Source organism: Gopherus evgoodei, chromosome 10 (genome assembly GCF_007399415.2).
Source record: "Gopherus evgoodei ecotype Sinaloan lineage chromosome 10, rGopEvg1_v1.p, whole genome shotgun sequence".
NCBI lineage: Eukaryota > Metazoa > Chordata > Testudines > Testudinidae > Gopherus > Gopherus evgoodei.
The window spans coordinates 50869062-50893937 of NC_044331.1; the positions used below are offsets into that span (position 1 = coordinate 50869062).

At 50.2% G+C, this 24876-nt stretch overlaps 1 protein-coding gene across 4 annotated transcripts; it reads right to left on the bottom strand.

The window, feature by feature from the left end:
• Nucleotides 1-985: 985 nt before the first annotated feature.
• Nucleotides 986-23396, bottom strand: DECR2 (2,4-dienoyl-CoA reductase 2). 4 transcript variants are annotated; one of them, XM_030578531.1, is made up of 10 exons: nt 23313-23396; nt 22861-22970; nt 19352-19420; nt 18003-18054; nt 9248-9383; nt 8086-8210; nt 6491-6584; nt 5297-5401; nt 4270-4458; nt 986-2111 (listed from the first exon to the last, which is right to left on the bottom strand). In XM_030578531.1, the coding sequence occupies exons 2-10, from the start codon at nt 22956-22958 to the stop codon at nt 2077-2079; spliced, it is 903 nt and encodes a 300-aa protein (XP_030434391.1). In that variant the 5' UTR covers nt 22959-22970; nt 23313-23396; the 3' UTR covers nt 986-2076. The 4 variants fall into 4 exon arrangements, with proteins under 4 accessions (XP_030434391.1, XP_030434394.1, XP_030434392.1 ...); XM_030578534.1 differs by having other exon boundaries at nt 4241-4458; XM_030578532.1 differs by having other exon boundaries at nt 23324-23374.
• Between the last annotated feature and the right edge of the window lie 1480 nt (nt 23397-24876).

Below are 24876 nucleotides of genomic sequence, written 5' to 3' on the forward strand. Positions count from 1 at the left end.
TGTCCCTGTTGTCCACACAGAACTGCTGCAGCTCTACCGCTGTAGTGTGTCAAGTATAGATATACCCTAATTGCCGCAGTCAGGGCCCCATGCACAATGCAGAATCCTGCTCTAGCAGCAAAGCTTAAATAAACAGCAAAGCTTCTTTAGTTCTCCTGGTTGCAAAGAAAGCCTTTCAAATGTGAATTGAGTGTAACTGACATGTTGTCTGCTTGAGTGTGCAGGCAGCCTGAAACCACAGCCTGAGAGGTGTGAACTGCTCCATCCATCTCAGTGGTGAGTTTGAAATTTACACGATAAAGATCCCAGTGTCCACATTAACTATTTTACTGCCACTCTTTTTATCATTTGACTTGGGCGCTTATCCTATAGCCCAAACTGCCTGCTGCACATTCCCCAACTGCCAGAACCTCTTGCTGTCCCCAATATCTGTAGTACAAAGATGCACTGGTGACACATGGACCTGCAGTACAATAAAAATAAAAATTCACAGGCTCTGATTTTCCAGGGTGCTGAGCACCTATGACTCTAGTGGAGATGAATGGGAGTTCTGGGCACGTTAGCACCCAGAGACTGAAGACCCATTAGTGAATCACACAAGGAGTCTGGTAGACATTGTACTGGTTATTTTCATAACTCAGTAACACCACTCCACAGTGTATTTGAAGCTGCTACAGAGTCTCTCCCCTGCTGTGCTGGAGTGCCACAGAATGCAAGGGTCTGGGCTGCTGAATACTGCTCCTGAGTGCTGGAGCGTACACAGGGCCGGCGCTACCATTTAGGCAGCCTAGGCAATCGCCTAGGGCGCCAGAATAATTGGTGGGCGCCGTTTTGCCAGAGGGGGTGGCAGGCGGCTCCGGTGGAGCTGCCACAGTAGTGCCTGCAGAGGGTCCGGTGCTCCGCGGCTCCGGTGGAGCTGCCGCAGTAGTGCCTGCAGAGGGTCCGGTGCTCCGCGGCTCCGGTGGAGCTGCCGCAGTCGTGCCTGCGGACGGTCGGCTGCTCGCGTGGCTCCGGTGGACCGCTCGCAGGCATGATTGCAGCAGCTCCGCCTGAGCCACAGAGCACCGGACCCTCTGCAGGCACCACTGCGGCAGCTCTAGCAGAGCTGCGGGACCAGTGCGCGGGGCGGCGAAATTGCCGTCTGCTTAGGGCGCTCAAACCCCTAGTGCCGGTCCTGAGCGTACAGAAAGGCATTGCAGTAGGGCAGGGCTAGTGATCTGGCTCACATCCACGGATGAACGATAGCAGGGCACATGCTGCTGTCAGTGGGAGGTGGCCATTTGCAGCTTGCTGAGGGCCATTTTTAATGGTGGGAATGTGGACTCTCGCCTGTTCACAGTGCACACTCTGGATGGTCACCAGCTCATCCAAGTGCAGGAAGGGAATGGAGATTCAGAGCTGGCCTCAGGGGGCATGCACCACAGAGAGATCAGTTTGCAAGCTGGGTGCAAGTTTTGGGAGCAGATCACTACTGCCTTCAGCTCTCGAATGGGAGTGAACTGAGTCTGCAATGGGGAAGGGCAACACACTTTCTGGAACACCCATCTGTAGAGAACATCTGCCCAGATGAAGGTATCTACCAGTGATGTGGAAAGGTATCAGCAGTTTATAGGTTAAAGCTGGGAAAAATCAGCTGGGAATTGAGACAGAGGGGTGGCAGGACTGCTCTCTGGCATTACCGAAGTAACTCAGCAGAGAAACAGGGGGTTTGATGTAACAGAAATGAAAACAGCACAGTGAAGGGAAGCAAGATTCCAGCAACCTGCCTTGCACCTCACAGACCCATCACCAGCACTGCACCTATTGCTAGACCAGCTTCAAAATATAAAATCAGGAGCAAACTTGGGCCCAGCTCCCCTCTGGATAGGACTCTGGAAGCTCCCCCGCCCCCGCTAACTCCACCCCCACCAAGACATACATTGAATCTTCAACTTTGCAATTTTCACTCTTGCCCCAGTGAGGTCATCCCAACGGCTGATGGCCAGAGGTCATGGCTGGCCCCTGACCCTGTGTCATAGGGATGTCCAAAGCTGTAGTGTTTGCTCAGTGTCCTGTCTGTCAGTCCCTGGTCGTCCATCATTTGTCTTTCTTCACTTCCATGGCCCAGTGATCTGTAAGACAGAATAGAAGTCAGGGAATGAAATGGAAGTGAAATCCATCATGGACTGGCCTAGACTGAGGCAGGGCTCAAAAAGAGCACTGGGGGATGGGGACCGGGGGGGAAGGGAGCCCCCTTATTCAAACAACATCAGTAGCTTATTGCGAAGGTGCCATGGCAGCTCCACAGTTAAGGCTGCTTTAAGACTTGTGCTTAAAGCACAGCTTAAACCTCTTTGGGATGAATAACAGAGTGCACCTTCCCCATGCTCTGAAAACAGAGTAAATGTTCAGGCAAGCCTATTAATTAATGTGGGTTCTGATTAACATAACGTGGGCCCTTGGAGACAGGACAAGCCCATCCCTTCCACCTGCTGGTGTGTTGCTTGGTTAAACAACATTATGAATTAAACAGGGGACACTTCTGTGTGGGTCTCTGATTAGTCCTGTGTGCCTCAGAGCTGATCTGGGTTGTACAGTCCGTGGGTTTGGCAAGGTGAGAGAGGACAGAGCATGGGGGCAGGGCAGGCTGACACCTGCACGTGTCTGCACAGTGAGCCTGCAGTCGGAGCACAGGGAAAAGGCACCTCATTACTTCGCCTTCTCCAGGGGCCAATGGTGCTAGTTACAGGTGCCAGATGAACAGCCCTGGGCTGGCTGGAAAACCACAGCTCTCTTTCACCGAACATTTAGAGTTTTCAAAATGTATTTTTGTTTCGACCAAGCCTTCCCAAAATGATTTGTGAAATGGGGGGCGGCCTGCAGGGTACAGAGGGAGAGATACCACCCACCAGCACAGCTCATAACCACTAAGAGTCAGTTAATCTCTCGTCTTGGAGCTATTCCACTTCGTACAAATAACAAAATATTCATTGGGCCAAAGGGAGACTGACTCTGCACCTGGCGATCAGGGCCCATCACCCGGGACATGGGAGACCCAGGTCCAAATCCCAGCTCTGGGTCGGGCGAGCCTGGGTCTGCCACCTCCAGCTATAACTAATAGCTCGTTGGGCATTCTGTGAATATGGGCAGTTCAGTCGGTGTGGGGCTCCATCCCCCCTAGTGTAGCTGGGCCGCATATAGTGGATGATGAGCCTTCTTCAGCCTTGGCTAACAGAGCTCGGCCTTTTAGCTCAATCGGTGCCGCTCCTGCTTTAAGATCCAGAGGCTTAAGGATTAATTCCCACTGCCAATGATGCATCCAATTCAATGGGCAAGCATGCACCAGCCCCTCTTGGCAGATTGGTGCCATTGTCCTTTACACCCCTTTGTATTACATGGCTTGGCCTTCTTTGAAAACCTGGGGGCAGATCCTGCGCTGGTAGAACTGGCCAGAGCTCCATCGTGCACCCTCTCACACACACACTTTCTAATTGTGCCCAGACTAAATCAACTGGCCTGGAATTTCTCCCACGTGGGTTTTGGGGAGGGAGATTGCAGATTTAATAACCACATATTTGCGCTTCCTAACTATTTGGCCAGCCTTCTCTCAAGAAGCCTAGCTTGGAACCTCCACACTTGGTGCTGTCGATCTTCCTCAGCAAAGGCTGGCAGCTGGGACTCTTTGGGCAGGGGAGGTATCCCAGATGAGTTTTTGCAAGCCTTCAGGACCTCTGGAGAGGCCTCACACACTTGGGAGCCAAACACACCCATGACCTGTGGCCCTGGGCTATGAAGAATCTGCACACGAATCACCACAGCACAAGGTATTTCATACTGCTGATCTTGGGAAGTCTACATGGGAAGGGTAGAGGCTCCTCTGGGATGTGACGCCACCCTCACCCCGTCTAACTACAGCACCAGGAAAATGGTAACCGCTATTAACCAGATGTGCAGTGGGGAGGCACTGACAGGAAAAGCAGTGTGACCAACAGGAAGCATGGGGTCCACACCAACCACTGACCAGCGCAACACAGGCCCAACCCCTGCCTGGCAGGGAAAGTCCAGGGCTACCATGCCCGCTGCTGACGAGTGCATGATGACCCTGAGTGCTGGTGACCCAGAACGCACTCACTGTGAATGCATCATGCCTGGGACAACCCCCTTGTGCCAATGTCACTGGTTTGCTTCCAGCATAACGAAGTGTTCAGACATTAAGCCCGGACAGCATATCTATTTCCACAGAGGGGGAAATTCACGTCACCTAGAGCTTAGCAGAGTGTGATGCAATACCCAACAGTGCGGAGAAGTTGTTAGGAGAGGTCAGCCAGCTCCCCCCATCAACCACCAGGGTTGTGCCAGTCACATAGGATGCCAAGGGGCTCGCCAAGTACAGCACACTGTGGGCAATCTCCGTCTTATTCCCTGCCCTATGAAGGGGCAGTGTATCAAGGTAGCTGTCCGCTTCCGCACGAGCGCCACCTATAGAGAGAACAAAACAAATAAAGGTCCTTGGACTCTTTATCCAGCAGGATGCTGTTCCCCTATCCAGGGCAAAAGGCTGAAACTGGCTGGCACTGTTTGGGGGTTATAAGGAGCCCAGATACTATAGTGATGGGAGCCACACTAAGAAACTTGAGCAGATGCAGAAACATACATGAGGATCTGCCCATGGGCACAGAGAGGAGAGTGGAGAAGGGAAGATCTAGACTGAAGAGCAAGACAGAGTTCTACCAAGGAGCTCTCTTAGCCTGGGGAGCAGCCTCCCCTGGAAGATGGTGGAAGCCCCTTGCTTAGGACAGGACAGATACCTGAAGAATACAGAGGAAGAAACCATTCTGCAGCAGGGAGGGTGGATTAGGTGACCTCATCACCTTTACGATCTCTTAAATTATCATGGAAATATATCCAATGTTTTCATAAACAAGACAGCAGGCTGATGCTGACTGGGGCAGCACAGGCAGTGCTAGATCACCTGTGAGACATTGCAGGACGACAATGAGTGCAAGAAACAAGCCTTTGTACAGCATCCAGGGCAAGAATCATAGTGGCTAAGCTCCTGTGGCCACAGGATAAAGTAACAAGGTGGTGCAAAGTCCCTGCCCAGCTTCACCACAAGAGAGGGCTTGCGAGCATCAGGGCACACACTAGCCGCTGTAGCAAGACACTGGTCAGGGTATGGCAGAGGCAGCATTCTGAGCTCTGGGGGCTGGTACACCATCTAAACTCCCCCCTTACACACATATAGTTGCACTAATCAGAGAGAGTCCCCGCTCTCAGGAGAAGCCTCCACCTGAGGACTTCTCTGGGAGCCCCTTACCGAGCCGCCGATATCCCTCGGTGCCCGCAATGGGGCCTGGTGCCAGGCTGTTGACCCGGATGTTGTTGGGCCCCCACTCCACTGCCAGGTGCCTGGTCATTGCATCTGGGAGGAAGGACATTCAAAGCAGAATGAAAAACAGAGCAACTGACAGTGAAGGGATTGCAAAGCGAACAGAGGCGGGGCCAGGCGGGGGATGTAAGTCTGAAACGCAAAGGGGTGAAAGTGGTCAGGACTGACTAGCAGAGGGTCCTGTGGTCAGGACTGAGGGGCTTAGGCAGAGCTGTGGAGGGGATTGTGTGTCCAGATATGGAATGGCAGAGGGCTGGGGGGACAGGCTGGAATAGCAGGGCTGCTGCAAGTCAGCACGGAGCACTACTGGCAGGGCCAGAGAGGGCAGATCAGGGATACAACGGGTGCTGAGTGTCTGAATGAAGCAGAGGAGTCAGAATTCACAGGACTGGGGAAGCAGCTGGCCTCCTGCAGATACCCTCTCCAAGGAGCTGTGCTTGCCTGCTGACAGAGGGCCTTTTATCACTGCCATCTGGTCCCAGCAGTCGCCCTGACTACGTGTGAGTTTGTGCATATGTGCCACAGGCCATGTAACTAACGTCATCTGGCATTAACAAGCCGTGGAGACCAGCAACATAGCGTGGTCTGCTGGACTGAGCCCAGCACAGGCCTGGGTTCTAAACATAACTCTGTTACCAACTCAGTGTGATCCTGGCAAGTCACTTAGTGCCAGATCCAAAGACCACTGAAGTCTGTGAAAATGCTCCCACTGACTCCAGTGGGTTTTGGACTGGTGCTTAGGCACCGATCTGCGGAAGGCTCCTTTCAGTTATTTTTCCTTTCTGTACAATCACGGTTTGCTGGTGGTATCCCAGAATGCATCATCCTGCAATTTTTCTGCAATGTCACATTCTGGAAAGTGGCAAGTAGAGATTGCACAAGGGGGGGAATAACTTGTTAAGCCAGGCCGAGTGACCCCTCTTAGCCTGGTCAGGGAGGGTGCTGCAGAGATCTGGGCTTGACTCAGCCTATCTGTACTAAGGGGACTACTATGCAAGATCCCAGTATTGTTCTTCCAAGAGTCTCCATCAGAGGCTCTGAAAGAACCAGTAAGTTGGCTGGGCTTTGGCAGCTTGAAAAGACACAGAAAGGAACCAAATGGTTCAGGTGTATTTACTGTACCTACAGCCGCCTTGGCCGTCCCAGCATGCACCTGGAGAGCTTGCCCTCTGTAGCTCAAGGTCGCTGTGATGTTAACTATAACCCCGCCATGGTCCTGGATAAACAAGACAGGGAGTTAGGGAACAGAGCAGAGATATCGTCTGTTGGGGCAGCAGGACCTGGGCGTGCGATGCAACAGACTGACCAGAGAAACACCCTGAAGGCGAAACTGGTCTGGTGAGGAATAGGGATTGTCTGCCCAACGCTTGTGGTTCTGGCATCTCTGCCTGGCTCTCTGAACACCTCCCTGCTTGGGGCCTGCATAGGACAACTCTCCTTCTGGGCTGTGCTAGAACATTCCAGCACAATCTGCAGCCTGCTTCTAGAAAGGTATAAGCACCCTGAGAAGGCAGGAGACGGCAGAAGATTAGAGGCCTCAAGGAAAAGTGAAGGAGATGGAAGGATTTGGGATGGGAAAGGAATCTGTATTTCACTGGCTCACGTCACCCTCCATCTACTTCTCCTAAGTCAAGGTCACCCTCTCCCCAGTATAACCCACATTTTGCAGGCAGCCACTTTCTAGAGGCCGCCTGAACCACATTCACTGTCCCAGGTGAATGGCTGTGTTGGGGGAAGGTTCTGCTGCGAGGATGGAAGGTACAGGAAAGACACAAGTAGACAGAGAGGTGATATAAGATGGGGCTGCCGATGAGACAAGATAAATCAGCGTGATCAGCTATGGTCTTAGCACACCAGCAGCCTAATCATTGTCAAGTGTTTTGTATGCATCACAACAAAGGAGAGTTCTAAGGAGGGGTTTGGTGGAGGAGGAGGAGGCCGTTTTGGGGGTGTTTAAGGGGAGCTCTTCTCAAGCAGGAGGGGCAGCCTGGCAGAAAGCACAAAGGGGCTTGTTGGAAAGTTTAACAAGTGGGTGATGGAGGTTGCCATCGTGGGTCCACTGTGGCTGGAATCAGCCTTTCGATACTCGTTGAGAGATGACAGGTGGGGCGGGGCTGGGCTGGGCTGAGCAGGGCCTTGGAAGTGAAGGCAAGTGCATATGTTTGATACGCCAGAAAAGAGGGAGCCAGGGGAGTGATGGAAAGAGAGAGGGGTGATGTGGTCAGAGCAATAGGCTAGGAAAAGGATCTTTGCAGTTGCTTTCTGAAAGGATGGATACAAGCACATGTTCATCTTGTTCTGTCCAAAGGAAACAGGATTGGACTTCAATAGACTATCCAAAGCTAACCCTTTCTCTCTCCTTCTGTCCTCCACCCCCGAATCTAAACACCTAGCAAACGGGGGGCTCCCCCCAAAAGACTCTCTGCAGTTGAATGGAAAGAGACCAAGGAACAGTGTTACAATTAATACTTTACATTTCAAATGCTTTCGCTCTGCTTTAAGAAAAGGTTAAAGAGATTTTTCAGTGGTGATTGGTACAAAGGGAGTCACTGGTGATAACATGCCCTTGAACCCCAGACTACACGTAACTGTTTATCGCTGTAATAACAAGCAAGGATTTTATTAACAGCTTATCCATGGTAGGACCCGAACCCCCGCCCTCTTATCAACACGACGGACTCCCCAGCAGCGCGTCCCCTGGTGCAGGATGAACTTACCCGCAAGCATTTCTCATAGAGCACTTTGGAGACATTGAAGGTGCCGAGGGTGTCAATGTCGATCACTGTCTTATAGGCATTGAAGGAGAGAGCACTGGCCGGGCACAGGAAGTTACCAGCAGCATCTGGAGAGGGAGAGCATCCAGGGGCACAGTTAGTGGGCAGCGGGGGAGTGAGACTGCTATGATCTATTATCAGGGGGGCATAGGGTGCTGCTCCCTCCCTTCCTCTGCAGCAGGGACGGGGTGTGTGTGCACATGTACAATCCTCATAACTGTTCACTATATAGAGAACACGTGATCTGCCTCGAGGCTACCAACCCAGAGCCACACTGACACAGGCTGCCCCGTGCAACTTGTAATGGTTTCTGGCTCCTCGATTTAGGGGGGGCACTGTAACTTGCCTTAGCTGCCCCCACTTTAGTTAGCAAAGGACATTTTTAAGAATGCCCCTCAGGCCTCTGCTGTGCTAGTCAGGAAAGTCCTTAGCTCGCTGGAACAGTAGAGCAGTCAGCTGCGCACAGACCTTACAGGCAGGGATACATTTTTATATCCAGTAGCTGAGCATGTCCCAGAACTGGGTGAAGGGCTCACTGTTCAGAGAGCAGCGTCCAGGTGCCCCCTTGGCATCGCCACCCCTGGCTACTGGGACAATTGGGTATCAAAGGGATGGCTGCAATCAATTTCCAGATCAGCCAAGCAAGGGCTGCTTGAATTGCTGTTTAAGTAGGCGATACAGAGCAGAGTAGAGTCAAACAGAGATGAGTGGGGAACCCTGCTGGGTTGGGAATGAGGGAATGATGCTTAACTGCCCCCTTCCTCGCTTCTTTTTCTGGCAGACAGTTGTCAGTCCGCTACCTCCATGGGACCAGTATTCCCAGCCTCTCATGTCACTTCGTTCTGCAGGCTCCCACAGGGCAGTGAGAGCATAGGAAGCTTTACCCAGAACAGAGTAATATTCCTTCTAGTCCAGGATCCTGTTTCCAGCGTGACCAGCATTCAGACGATGGTACCCATGCCAGCAATGCACCCAGATGTTAACAAAACACTGCCTCCATGGGGGGGCAAATTTCTTCCTGACCCTCAGTTGGTGATGAGTTTGTTCCCTGAAACACACGGGTTTGTAAAATCCTGTCACTTCTCCCGCTTTGCAAGCAACTCACTATTAACGAGGATGTCAATTCGTTCAAACTCTTTCAAAGCCTCGTCCACCGCTGCCAAGATGGTTTGGGGCTGCCGGACATCTAGAGAAAGAGGCAGGCATTGCTGACCAGTGGCAGCCTCCAGCTTCTTGGCAGCCTGGAAAAGAGAAAGATTTTGTATTAGGGATCCCAATCCTACCTCCTGCTGTTAGGAACCAGAGGGGAGACTCATACTCTGGCATCAGCGAAAGGACATATCAGGCAGAAGGACCTTCTGTCCTGTCGTGACCTGGGGCAGCTGTTTGTGTTTCCTGTCATATGACTGTGCTGTTAAACAGCTGCCATGTTCCACCCCAGAGGTAGCTGCATTTTGGTGGTGAGTGAAGTGATTCTTGTATGTCGCTATAACCTATACATTACTCTGTCGAGTGCGTGGGATGTTGACATCAAGCCTCTGTTGGAAAGATCACAGCAGAAATGTGTTCACTTCTGGGCACTGTATTGCCAGAGAGATATTGACACATTAGAGGGATCCAAGAGAGAACAAGAAAAAATAATAGAGGCTGCAGGCACTGGCTTACACTGGAGGACTGAGAGAGCTAAAATTTAAGCTTGGTTAGGCAATGGCTAATGAGGATGTATCTGATGGGTGTAATAAAGAGGAATTGCTTAGGCTGGGGATGTAATTAGAGGCAATAGAATGAAACTAAGAAAAGTAAAATGTAGGCTCAGTAAAAGCTACCAGATCTACCAGACTGTGGAAAGAGTCATTGCCTGTGTCATTTGAACTGGAACAGACAAAGCACGGAAGATGATACTGCAGGATACCATCTTGTTCAGTCCCTTAGGGCTGGGCTGCTAGATCTTTTCATCTCTAACTCTTCTGTTTCATTGCCAAGTAAGAGTCATCAGTGCCTCTTGAGCCACATTGACTACGGTATGTTCTTTCTGTGTTCTTTCCACCCTCCTCCCGTGGATAAGTCTCCAGAGAAATCTCACAGAGCATCTCTCATAAGCCGTTTGCTAAAAGGCAGACTCAAAGCTCCATCAGAAAACACAGAACTGGCACCCATTAAAAAATGCTTTCAGTAGACATCATTATCATATGGGTTAGCAGGACCACACAGGAGCATCTAATTGAGAAACAGGCCAACAACCTGGAACATACGAATGGCCATACTGGGTCAGACCAATGGTCCATCTAGCCCAGTATCCTGTCTTCTGATAGTGGCCAATGCCAGTGCTTCAGAGGGAATGAACAGAACAGGTAATCATCAAGTGATACATACCCTGTTGCACATTCTCAGCTTCAGGCAAACAGAGGCTAGGGACACTTCAGGGGATAGTTTTGCATCCCTGCCCATCCTGGCTAATAGCCAATGATGGACCTATCCTCCATGAACTTACCTAGTTATTTTTTAACACTGTTATAGTCTTGGCCTTCACAACATCCCCTGGCAAAGAGTTCCACAGGTTGACTGTGCGTTGTTTGAAGAAATATTTCCTTTTGCTTGTTTTAAACCTGCTGCATATTAATTTAATCAGATGACACCTATTTCTTGTGTAATTAGTAAATAACACTTCCTTATTTACTTTCTCCACACCAATCATGATTTTATAGACCTCTATCATATCCTCTCTTAGTCATTTCTTTCCTAAAATGAAAAATCCCAGTCTTATTAATCTCTCCTCACATGGAAGCTGTTCCATACCCCTAATCATTTTTGTTTTCCTTTTCTGTACCTTTTTCAATTCCAATAGATCATTTTTGAGATAAGATGACCAGATCTGCACACAGTATTCAAGATGTGGGAGGTACCATGGATTTATACAGAGGCAATAGGATATTTTCTGTCTTATTATCTACCCCTTCCCTAACGATTCCCAACATTCTGTTCACTTTTTTAACTGCTGCTGCACGAGTGGATGTTTTCAGAGAACTATCCACAATCACTCCATGATCTCCTTCTTGAGTGGTAACAGCTAATTTAGACCCCATCAATTTATATGTATAGTTGGGATTATGTTGTTCAATGTGCATTACTTTGCATTTATCAACATTAAATTACATCTCCCATTTTGTTGCCCAGTCACCCAGTTTTGAGAGATCCTTTTGTAGCTCTTCACAGCCTGCTTTGGACTTAACTATCTTGAGTAGTTTTGTACCATCTTCAAATTTTGTCACCTCATCATTTACCCCTTTTTCCAGATCATTTATGAATATGTTGAACAGCACTGGTCTCAGTACAGACCCCTGGGAGACATCACGATTTACCACTCTCCATTCTGAAAACTGAACATTTATTTCTACCCTTTGTTTCCTATCTTTTAACCAGTTACTGATCCACAAGAAGACATTCCCTCTTATCCCATGACTGCTTACTTTGCTTAAGAGCCTTTGGTGAGGAACGTCGTCAAAGGCTTTCTGAAAATCTAAGTACACTATATCCACCCTTGTCCACATGCTTGTTGACCCCCTCAAAGAATTTTAATAGACTTGTGAGGCATGATTCCTTTTACTAAAACCATGTTGACTCTTCCCCAACATATCGTGTTCATCTCTGTTTCTGACAATTCTGTTCTTTACTATAGTTTCAACCAATTTGCCTGGAGTTAGGCTTACTGGCCTGTAATTGCCAGGATCGCCCCTGGAAACTGAATGAAAAGAGAGTTGGCGTTTAAAATGGTTTACAGAACAAAACATTCTGCCTTTTCTATGAAGTCTTGTTATACTGCAGCATATCTAAGACTCCAAGAATCTCACAGATCTAAAGAGGTTCATCTCATTATTGACAGAATTACAATATGAAGCCCCAATCCTGCCATCTGCACAGGCACAATAAGGTTCCATGCAGGCATAAAGAGTCACTATGAGGACTCAATTGCAGGACTGAGGCCTAAGTCAAGAGAATTCTTCTACTGACCTAGCACTGCCCACACACTTCTAGTGCTGAGCTTAACAAACTATGTTAGATTCAAAGCAAAAGCTTCTCACCATGTGCTTCCAACAGCAGATATGCCAATGCTCGCCAATCACTTGTGAAAGATGCAATTTCTAAGTAAAATTAAGCCTGACTCATGAGCTCACCTTAGAACTCTCAAGAGTCAGGCTTAATTTTACTTAGAAATTGCTATCAGACTACCCGGGGCGGCCAGGGCTCCTGCTGTCAAATAAGCTTCTCTGTCCTTCCCACCTCATCCCACTGTCCTGGCTCAGCCCTCCATTCCTCACCTCTTCCCACTGTCTTGGGATGCACATTGTTTTGGGGAGCCCCTTCAATACAACTCTTCTGCCAGGGCTGCATAGTGCCTCCCCGGGCAGCTGCTTGGAGCTCAGCTTCCACCAGCACCTCCTTCTCATTTCCCCAGGGTTTTCCTTTCGGCTCTGGGCACTGCTGCTGCTTCTGACCAGGAGCAAGGCAGAGTTAAAATTCCATCCTCTTCCTCTGCTTCCCCCAGTCCTGAGTGAGGGCTTCCTGCAGGACAGCAGCAGGATATGAGGCAATAATAGAGCCACAAAAGGTATGGGGCATTCATAGACTAATGCGAGGAAGTAACGTTTTGTGAAGCTTCATTTGTGATGTTCCTCATCAATGCGCGTGTCTTTAATGTGCCTCATGTAGCTGTCTCTCCACAAACAGTGGCAGGGGACCATTTAGGGGAGACTAATGACTTTTTCACACTGGTGCAAAATGTCTGGCACGGAGCTGCAAACACTTTGACAGCTATGGGAACAGGTGACTGCCATGGCCTGGGCGGGCAAGAGATAGAGAGTGGACCCTGCAAGTCCTGCTCCATAACTGCATAAAGGTAAGAGCTCTTTGTACTATTGAGAGAGCTCCTCCAGCAGGAGCCAAAATCCTCTTCCTTTCAAGAAATATGCAGGAACAGGCAGTACTGTGCTAGTCACAGATCCTCTAAGAGTAGGCAGGGGGAGATCAAAAACCCAAACATGGACTAAAAAAACCCACAATTTAATCTTTTACAAGAATCTCATGATTTTTAGGCCAATCTTATGATTTTGTGGGTCTGACTCATGATTTCTGAACTGTTGGGGTTGGCAATGCCACAACAGTATTGCTGGCCAAACTTTCAGGTCAGGACCCCTCCCACAGAGTCCAACAGCTGCTTCTTTTGCCTTCTCAGATGCAAAGAGTGAGACGGACAGGGAGAGAGAGGAGGAGCCTCTTGGAGTGTTTGTCCTTTTTTATAGTTTCAGTCCCTCTCTGAAAAACATTTCCAGCTGAGAACCAAGAGACAGCGGCTGGTGGAGGAAGGAGACCTCATGCTGTTTCTTTGCTAAGATCCAGATCTCTTTGTCCCTGCCATCCCTTTCTTGCCAAGCAAGAGCCACTTCACTGGTGATGGCCCATCAGCTTTGTTGACACCTGACTGGGGCATCAGCTTGCCCTTTGTCTCAGAGAAACTGGTTTAGAAACAGGACAGCAATGATGTCAGCTTATGTTCATAAAGTTTATGCATGTTACTGATCAGCAAGTTACGAGTTTTCAAATGATACATCCCAAGGCGTGCCTTGTACAAAGATCATTACAATAGCGTGTAGGGTGTGAATACGAGGCCACATTCTGTCACATCACTCGCACGATCGGACTCCATCACCCTCTACATAGCTAATGCGCCAGCGGGAAGAGGAAGAAGGGGAAAGAACAAATGATCTATGGGCACAGCCAGGGAGAGCAGGAAACCAAGAGAGCAGCAAGGCTGGGAGACCCCAAGGTGCTGTGTGATGGACCAGGGGAGGTGAATCCTGTGCCCCGTCCTGCCAGAGCTGCAGCCAATGACGAGAAGGAAGGCAGGGCCTTTTGAGGCTGGGCAGCCCCACTCTGACAGCAGGGAGCCTCTCCCCCTCCTCCCCATTGCCCCAAGTCAACGATGTGCTGGGGTGGAGCCATCTGGGTATGATGTGACATGCTCCTGCCCAGCCCCAATTTTCCACCTTTCCCGGGTGGGAGGGGAGAGGGGCAGAAGCCCCTGTTTGATTGGCTGCCTGCCCCACTGAGCTGCCTCCAGGAGAGGGGCAGCCAATCAGGGCTGCTGCTGCAGAAGGCCAGTGAAGCTTTCCCTCCCACCATGAGCTGGCTGGGGAGTGGTAAGAGCCACTCCCCCTATGAGCAGCAGGACTAGGCTCCTCTGCCCACCCCCAGCACCTGCCTGGGAATGGGTAGGGGACCCAGCTGCAGTCCCCCAGAGCCTGGGGGAGGTGGTGAGGAACCCAGGAAAAGGAGAGATGAGACAGGGCAGAACTATTTCCTGGGCATAGGCAGATGGGAAAGACTGGTTTCCCTTACAATTAAGGATACTCTGGCTTTCTGCTTTTCACCATAATCAATAAGGTTCTGAGCAGAGTGGGAGGGCCAAGGGCCCAGTTTGGGTAGTGTAACAGGTCTGGATGAGAGGGGGCCTGAGCTGGTGTTTGTGTTGAGGGGAATGTGGTACTTGGCTGAGGGGCCTTTAACTCTTAGGTCAGTGTCTCCCTTCACATCCAAAGTGACTCTGCCCCCTTCCCCCACTACAGACTTATGAGGTCATCACTGTCTCACCCCATCCCCTGCGTGACACCCCTCTCTCATGCCTCATTCAACCCGGAAGGCTCTTTGTCCAGCCATTTCCAGGTTTCCTGCAGCAGCTCCTGAGCCCGTTGATCTCTCTCCCCACCCATGTGTCTTTCTCTCGATCCCTCTCCCTCAACACCATTTCTGTCTTTTCTGCCCCCCCCCCCCCCGACACATGGCAGGGCTCAGTTAGCAGAATGACCAGGGCTGGAGTCGACCAGTCTTCGCTCTCCCCCATTCCTGGGGATGGGGCCAGTCCCAGGAGTGAAGGAGGAAATCCCTAAAGCACAGTTTGGGGCCCTCACATTTATGACTCATGTCCCTGATGCTCAAGCCAGGTCCTGCAGCTCCAGCCTCTCCTTGCTCCAGCCCCCTACTAGGGGACAGATCCCATAGGGCACGTACAGCACATGACTGCTGCAAGGCCAGCAAGGTGCTGGTGGACCACAGACAGCCAGGCTGCCCTTGACCTATACGCCACCTTCCCTGGAGGAGCTGCAGCTTTGACAGAACCCCACGTGCTGCTACTGCTGTGGGGAAAACCCAGGCAGTGATTCCCAACCCCTCTCCCATGGAAGCGTATCAGGGACCTGGAGCCAGTGAGCGTTGGGCAGGCAAGGAAAGGAGTGGGGTGGCAGAGCCTGTGTGCTTATCAGCTGCAGCAGCATCACAGTGCCCCTCCCCCCACCCCCACATGAGCAGGGTGAGAACGGCCAACGACCCCTGGCTTGGAGAGGTAGGGTTTGTGACTTTCAGGATGTTCTTTTTTATTTGCTGGCCTTTCCACCCTCCCACACAACTTCAAACAATTAAGTGCACATCAGAATAGGCTGATGCATGCCCCTGACTGCCATGTTGCCAACTCTTGCAATTTTAGCACAAGTTCCACAACATTTGATGTTTCTCTTCGAGCCCCAGCTCCTGGAGTCGGGTGATTTCATGAGACGCTCAGCTTTTATTCCATAAATAAATTACAAGGAAGTTTCTAGCCCTCATAATTCCAGAGAAAAGTTTGAAAATGTAACCTAGTGGCCCCTAAAGACTCAGACCCCAAAATACAAAAAAGAACCAAACAAAAAAACATTTTTTTAAATTGTGTAGGGTTTTTTTTTAGCCCAACTCATGATTTTTCAAGTGTTTGGGGTTTGCACCTTAAGCAGCCCATCAGTCACACCGATTCACTCTCCAGTTTCTATCTGGATCTTTGTTCCATTTCAGTGAATTCTACACAGGGTGAAGGGGATGCTGGTTTATATCAGATGTTCTGCTGTTACTTTCTGAATCTGCCTGGAAATCAGCAACTCACAACTGGAGGCTTTGAGTCAATTGAAATAAAACAAATAAAGCTCAATTTAACAGAGTCAGTCAGTTTAGGTCACCCTCCTCATGTGTAGTCAAGTCTAAGCCTATGTCTACACTGGCAAAGTTAGAGCGCCGCTCACAGAGCGCTGAAGGGAAATCGCTGTTGCGTGTTCGCACTGTCAGCTGCCTGCGCAATAGCATGTTCACATTTGTGGCACTTGCAGCGGTATTTGGAGAGGTGCATTCTGTGCAGCTATCCCACAGAACGTCTCTTCCTCTTCTGCCACTAAGAGCTGTGGGAAGGCAGTAATCTGAAGCTGAAAGCCACTAATATTTGTTGTTATGCTCGGGATTGCAGTGCTTGTAGTGCTAGGAGGTGATTGTGATTGGTGCAGACGATGCAATATGAAGGTTTAAGATAACTGTCTGTTGCTCTGCATGGCTCTGTTTACTTTCAATGAATAGAATAAAGATTACTAGACAGCTTCCTTTCCTCAAATGCTGATGAAGTCCAGCAGCTTGGCATTGCTCCAAGCGGGGGATCGCCTCATGCATGGAGCAGGCATGGTCACCTAGAAAGATGCGCTGAGACCACTGAACGCATCACCGAGCAAACAGGAAGGAGACTTTCAAAATTCCAAAGGATTTTACAGGGTGAGAATGATGTTTGGTCACCTGAGGGCAGGGCAAGTAGAGTTCAAACGGATGATCAGAGAGGCAAGAACAGGCATTGTGGGACACCTCCCGGAGGCCAACTGCAGCACTGTAATTGACCAGGGTGTCTACCAGGCACTGTACTCCCAGCGCAGAAAGCTATATGCCTTTTTTAAGTGCTGCAACTGCACAGTTCCTGAGCACTAAGTAGCTTGGCAGTGTACACACCTTAGGAGTTATAGCACAGAAAACTGCTTTACTGCACAGAAACTTACTAGTGTAAGATGCCTTTTTCTTCCTCTACTTTCTAGAATTTCATTTTTTTTACCTGCCTTTTAACCATGCAAAAAACAACATGTAGTGACTGGAAAAACCCTGCTAGGTCCCAGGTAATCCATCCTCTGGAGCCAATACAGGATTAGACCCTACTCTGAACTGGGTCTCATTTCCAGCTCTGCCACTGGTTTAACCAGGTAACCCTGGGCAAGTCACTTCCTTTCTATACCTCGGTTTCTTCATCTGTAAAATGGGGATAATGATACTGGAACCCCACCCCTTTTGTAAAGCACTTTTGAGATCTATGGATGAAAATCACTAGATAAGCGCTGGGTGGCGGTGTTATTCCAATTGATTTTTAGAATCACAGAATATCAGCATTGGAAGGGACCTCAGGAGGTCATCTAGTCCAACTCCCTGCTCAAAGCAGGATCAATCCCCAACTAAATCATCCCAACCAGGGCTTTGTCAAGCTGATTTTAAAAACCTCTAAGGCAGGAGATTCCATCACCTCCCTAGGTAACCCATTCCATGGCTTCACCACCCTTCTAGTGAAAAAATTTTTCTAGTATCCAATCTAAATCTCCCCCACTGCAACTTGAGACCATTATTCCTTGTTCTGTTTCCAGTGCTCCATCCAGTCCTGCTGTAAATAACTCAAGCACTGAAACTTCCACCACTACCCTTGGAAGACTAATCCAAAATGCAACAGATCTCACCAAGAGGAATTCTTAGCTCACCCATATCCTAATACTCCTTTTCACAACCCCTCAGCTCACTGGCTATCTTTCGGATACCAATGTGCCTGGAACGGACCATACTCCTCAAGATGTGCATGGAGACAAAAGAGGGTGGAGTTCATTAGGTTCAGCATGCCTTACTGCCCCTACCGTATTCTGGTCTCTTTGGAAATATGCAAAAATGGTCTTGGATTTCCCAGCTCCTTTCCCACCAGACTCCCATCTACTCACCTCAGCTACTCTCTGCAAGTTCCTGCTGGCAATGATTGTACGGCAGCCATGCCTGCAAAGAAACCCCAATGGCAACACTGAATGCATTGTACGGACTGCACACAGCTCATCTACCTCAAAATCTTTACAGAGATTAAATTGTGACACCCACAGTGGTTTAGTAAACCTGAAACTGAACTCTGCCACAGGAATGCCTAGGAATTTCTCACCACAGTGCTTTCAGGGGAAGGAGACAGGTTGAGCTCACATCTCTTTTCTATAGTGTTTGAGAGCAGGTGGTATAATTCAGGATGTGCCTTCCACTCTCCACAATAGGCACCTGGTAAAGGTAAGTTGGCTCCCTCTTTCTTTCTGAAAGATTTAGTCTAGCTCACACAGAAGTTAAAGGCAGGATGCAGGAATCGCCGGGTGAGGTCTTCTGGCCTGTGTTATGCAGGTCAGACTATATGATGAGAATGCTTCCTTCTGGTCCTAAAATCTATGCGTCAATAACAGTGCATAGGGGATTCATCATCCAAAGAAAAGTACAGCAGGAAATTGTAGCAAAGAGAGCCCGACAGGGCTCAGCATGGGAGAGAATTCAGAATGTTCAATCCATAGCGTGCTCAGGTTAAATTCAATCCGAGTTAGAAGGCTATTACATATGTTATCAGAAGTAAAGATACTATTATGCAGTTATTTTGGAGAGCAACCAGATTACCGAGTAAATTGTCCAGAAAGCACAGAGAGGAATGTCCAGCAATCACAGACATTCATTAATATTTAATTTAGCACCAACAATACGTTCAGTGCACAAAAGTAAAGAGATTTAAACAAGTTAGATGGTTAACATGACCAGGGAAGTCTCTCTCTGCATTTGATACAATCTAACTGGCAGGATCTGAAATACAGGAATGGAACACAAGCATTCCTCCAATCATCCATCTGGTTAACGTGATGGATCCCGTCTGGACAAGCTATACATATCAGAATATACAAAGGATACAGCTCAGATGCCATGGAGTGATTTTACTTTATGTTTTTAAGATAATATTTGCTATGAAAATATATGAGCACTAGCTGTTTGAACATGAAAAACTGTGCTGGAAATCACAAGAGAATGGCCTCTCTCAATAGATTCTGGTATATACAAAGCTAGCTGGGATCCAGCAGCAAAATGAAAAGTCACAAAAATAAAAAAGTTAGGCTTTTCCAAAGGGCGAGTTCAGGAATCACACACTATACTGTGCGAAATACTTTGGGCTGGTTCAGCTAAACGACAAATGGAGGAAGCCGTGGAATATGAAAGTAGAGGAAGCAGATGGGGAGGACTAGGAACAAAACTGTCATGGAAGATCAGAGATCCATACCTCATGAAAACCTCCGCTACACGGAATCCAATCCCAGAGCCGCCTCCAGTGATGAACGCAACTTTGCCCCTGTTGGCAGAAGAAGTAAAGCCGTTCAAAGTCAAACTCTCACACATGGAATTAATCTAGATGTTTCCCTGCCTCAGTCACAGAGGGCAACAATTCTGATCAAAGCGAAAGACACAGCAGTGACGGGAAGTGCATGCACAGCAATCTCACAGAAGCAACAAATAGCCTACCCCCTGGAGTTAGACAGTGGGCTGCTGGCATGGGGGCTGCTTTAGGAAGCAGATCAGATACTAGAACTCACCATGTTAAATAGCATGCTCAGGACACTTAGTCCCAGACTCCGAATATAGGAGGGTCAGTTTAGAGAGACTCCTGAGGTTGAATCTACTGAGGCAGCGATGTCCATCTGCTATAGCAATCTGTCTGTCTGCAGAAACCCTTCCATAGAGAGGGCAGTTCTCAAGCACCTTCTCTGATGACACAGTACTTTTAAATCTATAAATGGGGAGGTTAATCCAAATCCAAGGAGCTGAATAACATTAGGAATCTGAATCTATACGTGCTAAGAGAAGAGTAATTAAATCGCATGCTTCAAGATATGAGCTGACCACCAGAGGTGGCGGAAGGAACATCCCTTCCCACATATGCAGCACTGCACCGTAGGCTAGATGTCTTTAACTATATGAGTGGAGGGGTCAACTTTCTCTGAAGCATAAATTTAGATCATAATATCTTTGCAGCAGAAACCTGTAGACAGAGCCGTCCCTTGGTAGGGTGAATCAGGGTAACCGCTTCAGGCCCCAGGCTTTGAAGGGGGGGTTCCGACCAGTGCAATTGGCCGTCACGGTTAGTCCCGGAAGAGACGAATTCATCATTTCTGCCCCGGGCCCTGCACCCCACCTAGGGACAGCCCTGCCTGTAGAGTATAAGCAGGGGTGAAAGTAACTTACAGGATTTACCGGTACTGCTGGAGTCCTGAGGGGTGTGTGGCCTCATCCGGAAGAGGCATGGCCTCTCAAGATTTAAAGGCCCTGGGGAATCAGCTATGGCTAGGAGACCCAGGGCCTTTAAATCAACCAGAGGCTCCCAGCTGCAGAGGTGGCTGGGAGACTCCCGAGGCTCAGGGGAAAATTAAAGGTCCTGGGGCTTTGGCCGCCAGGGGGAACCCTGAGATTTGCAGGGCTGCGGCAGGGATTTAAAGGGCCCAGAGCGCCTGCAGCTGAGGGAAGCCCAGAGCCCTTTAAATCCTGGCCCCAGCCCGGCCGCCAGAGCTGTGGCCAGGATTCAAAGGGCTCTGGGCTGCCCGCAGCCGCGGGGAGCTTTGAGCCCTTTAAATCCCTGCCCCAGCCCAGCCGCCGGAGCCGCAGCTGGGATTTAAAGGGCTCAGGGCTGCCCGCAGCTGCAGGCAGCCCAGAGCCCTTTCAGTCCCCGCCGTAGAAGTCGATGCAGTCCAGCATGGCGTATTGGCTCTTGCCAGTACGCCGGACCAGACCAGACTGGCTTACTTTCACCTCTGACTGTATGTATGTGTATGTGTATGAATGTGTCACAAACAATGCAGCTGCAGCCTGCCACCGACCAGCAGCGACCCCAGCAACTGGCCCCTGTGGGCTACTGCCTGCAGAGAGCCGGCAGATGCCTCTGGGCTGAGTCTGTCAAGGAGTAAGTAACCAAAGCAAAAACCACAGCCAGCCAGCCAGCCAGCCAGCCAGAGAGGGGCGGGGGAGGGGAAGTCAGGGGTGAATGAAGGACAACTGGAATAGCCTTCATGAAATATACAAAATATTTAGAGAACCTTTTGTCAATTTCAGCCTCTGCACTCTGCAGGCAGGACAAAACAAAAAGAGATCTGAGATTGCACCAGATGTCCTAAGGACATTTCAGGTGTTTAAATCAATATATAAAGAGGGTGGATTGGAATGAAAACTACTATTTCTTTCAAAGGAGGCACAATAATTTCCCTGAATATTCAGTTTTCCCCTCCAATCCCTTTATGGTTTTGTCTATGGGGGATATTTGCTTTCCCTATGAATTTTTAGTTGCTTTAGCAAAATTGCTTTGCCCAAAATAAACCCTAATCATCATGACACATCTTTCCACCATGTTCTCCATGTTTTTTGTGTTGTTTTTCTTTTTAAACAGTAACATTTCAAAGAGGATTTGCAAGCAGTTTGGACATCACAACCATGATCCTCTGCTGGGGAGGGAATGGGATAGATTTGAACTTGGAATGGGTTCCTGATTTTGATTGTGTTTAGGAGATCCCCTCATCCCGGGGGCAGAAAAGAACTGCCCCTGCCGTGGTCACACACACCCAACAAACAACTGGGAGTGAAATTAACAAGGATGCCAGAAACAGCCCCTAACTTTGGGCACTGAACTGCACAGGGAACAGCTGAGTTTAAACTGTTCTTTTGCAGGCAGCAGCAGCAGGCATCTCAGCCAGTGCCCCTACTGCAAGCTAGAGCCTAGAGGAGAACCCCTGCTGTGGGTGAGGGGGAGGAATGCAGAGCCTTGTCCGCAGCCTGGCTGGAGGAGGGGGAGGGAGGAGACGAGAAACCAATGTGACAGTAAGTTTTCCCCTTCCACCTGTTTTTATTAGCTCTGGATTTAAGCTGTGCAGCCAAATTCTTGTATTTTTTGTGTATATTAGTATTGGAGAGATCCCCTCATCCCAGGGACAGGAAAGGACTGCCCCTGCCATGGTCAAACACACCCTCCAGTCAACCCTCTCCCCCCTGCTACTGTGAGTGAAACTAACAAGGATGCCAGAAACCTATCCCTGAGGGCTGAACCATCAGGGAACAGCTGAGTTTAAACTATTCTTATGCAGGGAGCAGACTTCTCCCTCCCTCCCTCAGTCAATCAGTCTCCTTTTCTTAACGGTCCTCCATACCGGCCCGTACCAGCTTACTTTCACCTCTGAGTATAAGCTACCTTATGTATATAGGGCAGAAACGATGGTCTAATGGATAGAGCACTGGACTGGGACTCAGGAGACCTGGAGTCTATCCTGACTTTGCCACTAGCCAGCTGAGTCACTTTGCAAAAAAGTCACGTCACCCTACAGTGCCTCAGTCTCCCCATCAGTAAAATGGGGATAATGATATTGACCAGCTTTGCAAAGAGCTTTGAGATATATTGATGAATAAAACTGTATATTAATATATCATTACATGTGAAGGACCACACACACTCATGTGCTGTGCAAATAAATAGAATTATATTGGCCATGGCCAGAAGCACAATACTGGATATGATGGACCACTGGGCAGCTGTGATATAACAAATCCTATATTCCTAAATAAAAAGACAATTCCTGGGAGGCTCCCCCAGAAAACACCCTCCCCCACTTTTCAGGCTGAAAGGCCTGAGGCAGGGTTGTTATGGTACACAGGACAGGAGCAAAGTGCAGATAACCATTGACTAATACAGGTCATGGGCCAGCGAACAGCTAGAATGTTTGAGGCCCAGAAATAGCCGCTTCTCCCTGCACTCACTTGAGGATATCTGGGCTGAAGAGGTAGGAATAGTCCTGGAGACAGTCATCTGTGTCAACATCAGGCGGCGGCTGGCAAGCAGAGCCGGGCTGGGACATGGCTTCCCTGCACTGCACGGAACGAGACAGGATCAGGCACAAGCCACGAGCTCGACATGGGCAAGGGGCAGCCCCCGGGGAGAGCGCCCGAGCCAGTGCTGCCCGCCTACATGCCCAACCTGCTCTCCCGTGCACGGCCCGCAGGGACCCGCTCCCACCCAGGACGGCCCATGCCAGCCCGCCCCAGCCCGCTAGCGCTCGCCAGCCCGGCACTCTGGCCACCCGCCCACCGGGCACAGCCCAGCGACACGGCGAGGGGCTCTCGCGGGGGCTGGGGAGCCGCACGTCACACCCCCACCCGGGGGCGCTCCCTGGCCTGGGGCACGAGGGACGCCTGCTCGGGTCGGGACGCACCTCGCACCCACCGTCAGCTGGTCCGCCGGAGCCAGGTCTTTCTCTCTCACCGCCAGTATACTGCGGCTGCGCACCGGCTGGCTCCGCGCGGGGCACGCCGGGATTTGTAGTCCATACAGGACATTCTGGGGCTCGTTTTCCCGCTCGGGCCTCGTTTCCCGTTGGGGGGGCGGTGTTTCTGGAGGCGCATGCGCGCTGCTCGCCTTGCTGTGGCGTGGTGGCGGCGGTGCTGTGTGCGGGAAAGCGGGGCACGTGGCGTAGCGTCCCCAGGCCTGCTCAGAGCGTGGCGGAGGGACCTCGCCACGGACACACCCACAGCCCGGTTTCCAGGCCAGGCTGATGCCCCCTCCCGCCCCCAGCGGAGCACAGACACCCCCCTCCAGCGGAGGCGGAGCAGGGAGCCCGCCCCGTCCCAGCGGCGGAGGCGCGGCTCTGGGTCCAGCACTGGCAATAACTGGCCCCCGGGGGCCCCGTCAGCTGGAAGCCTGCAGCAGAGCCAGGAAGACCCCTGCTCTATCACTAGGCAACACTGCCTCGCCCCCTAACGTTATATGTAGTTCTCACGCTCATTAACGTGGCCAACTTGAGATGAGTTGATCACTTGGGTCTTCTCTCTCCCACACGAGAACCTCTAGGAACTGATTTGAGAAAGTCCATGCAGAAAAGAGATTGATAAAATCCCTGTCCTACCAGAGTCTAATTTAAGGTCTTGCATCTGAAGAAGTGGGTTTTTACCCACAAAAGCTTAAGCCCAAACAAATCCGTTAGTCTTTAAGGTGCCACCAAATGCTTTATTGTTTTTGTGGAAACAGACTAACACGGCTACCTCCTGATACTCGTTGATTTAAGGTTAGTAGGTGTCATTCAAATATCCCTTTGCTTTGCTTCCAGTGGGAACATCCACATTGCTGATCTTCACGTGGTCCCCATCTCCACATGTGTAGGGATCATGGGAAGTAACCCTCAGCAATGGTTTTCTTTTTTCCCTTACTTTCGCTTGTGCTAGGGGAGGGACTGTACAATACAGTCTAGTACAGGGGTGGGCAAACTTTTTGGCCAGAGGGCCACATCTGGGTATGGAAATTGTATGGTGAGCCGTGAATGCTCACAAAATTGGGGTTGGTGTTCAGGAGGGGGTGAGGGCTCTGGCTGGGGGTGAGGGCTCTGGGGTGGAGCCAGAAAAGAGGAGTTCAGAGTGCAGGAGGGGGCTCTGGGCCGGGGCGGAGAGTTAGAGTGTGGGGGCGATGAGGGCTCTGACTGGAGGTGCAGGCTCTGGGGTGGAGATGATGGATTTGGTGTGTAGGAAGGTACTCTAGGCTGGGACTGAGGGGTTTGGAGGGTAGGAGAAGGATCAGGGCTGGGGCAGAGGCAAGGTGTGTACAGGGGGTGAGGGCTATGGTTAAGGGTGTAGGCTCTGGAGTGGGGCCAGAAATGAGAAGTTCTGGGTGTGGGAGGGGGCTCTAGGCTGGAGCAGAGGTTGGTGTGTGGGGGGATGGCTTCAGCTGGGGGGGCAGGTTCTGGGGTGGGGCTGGGAATGAGGGGTTTGGGATGCAGGAGGGTGCTC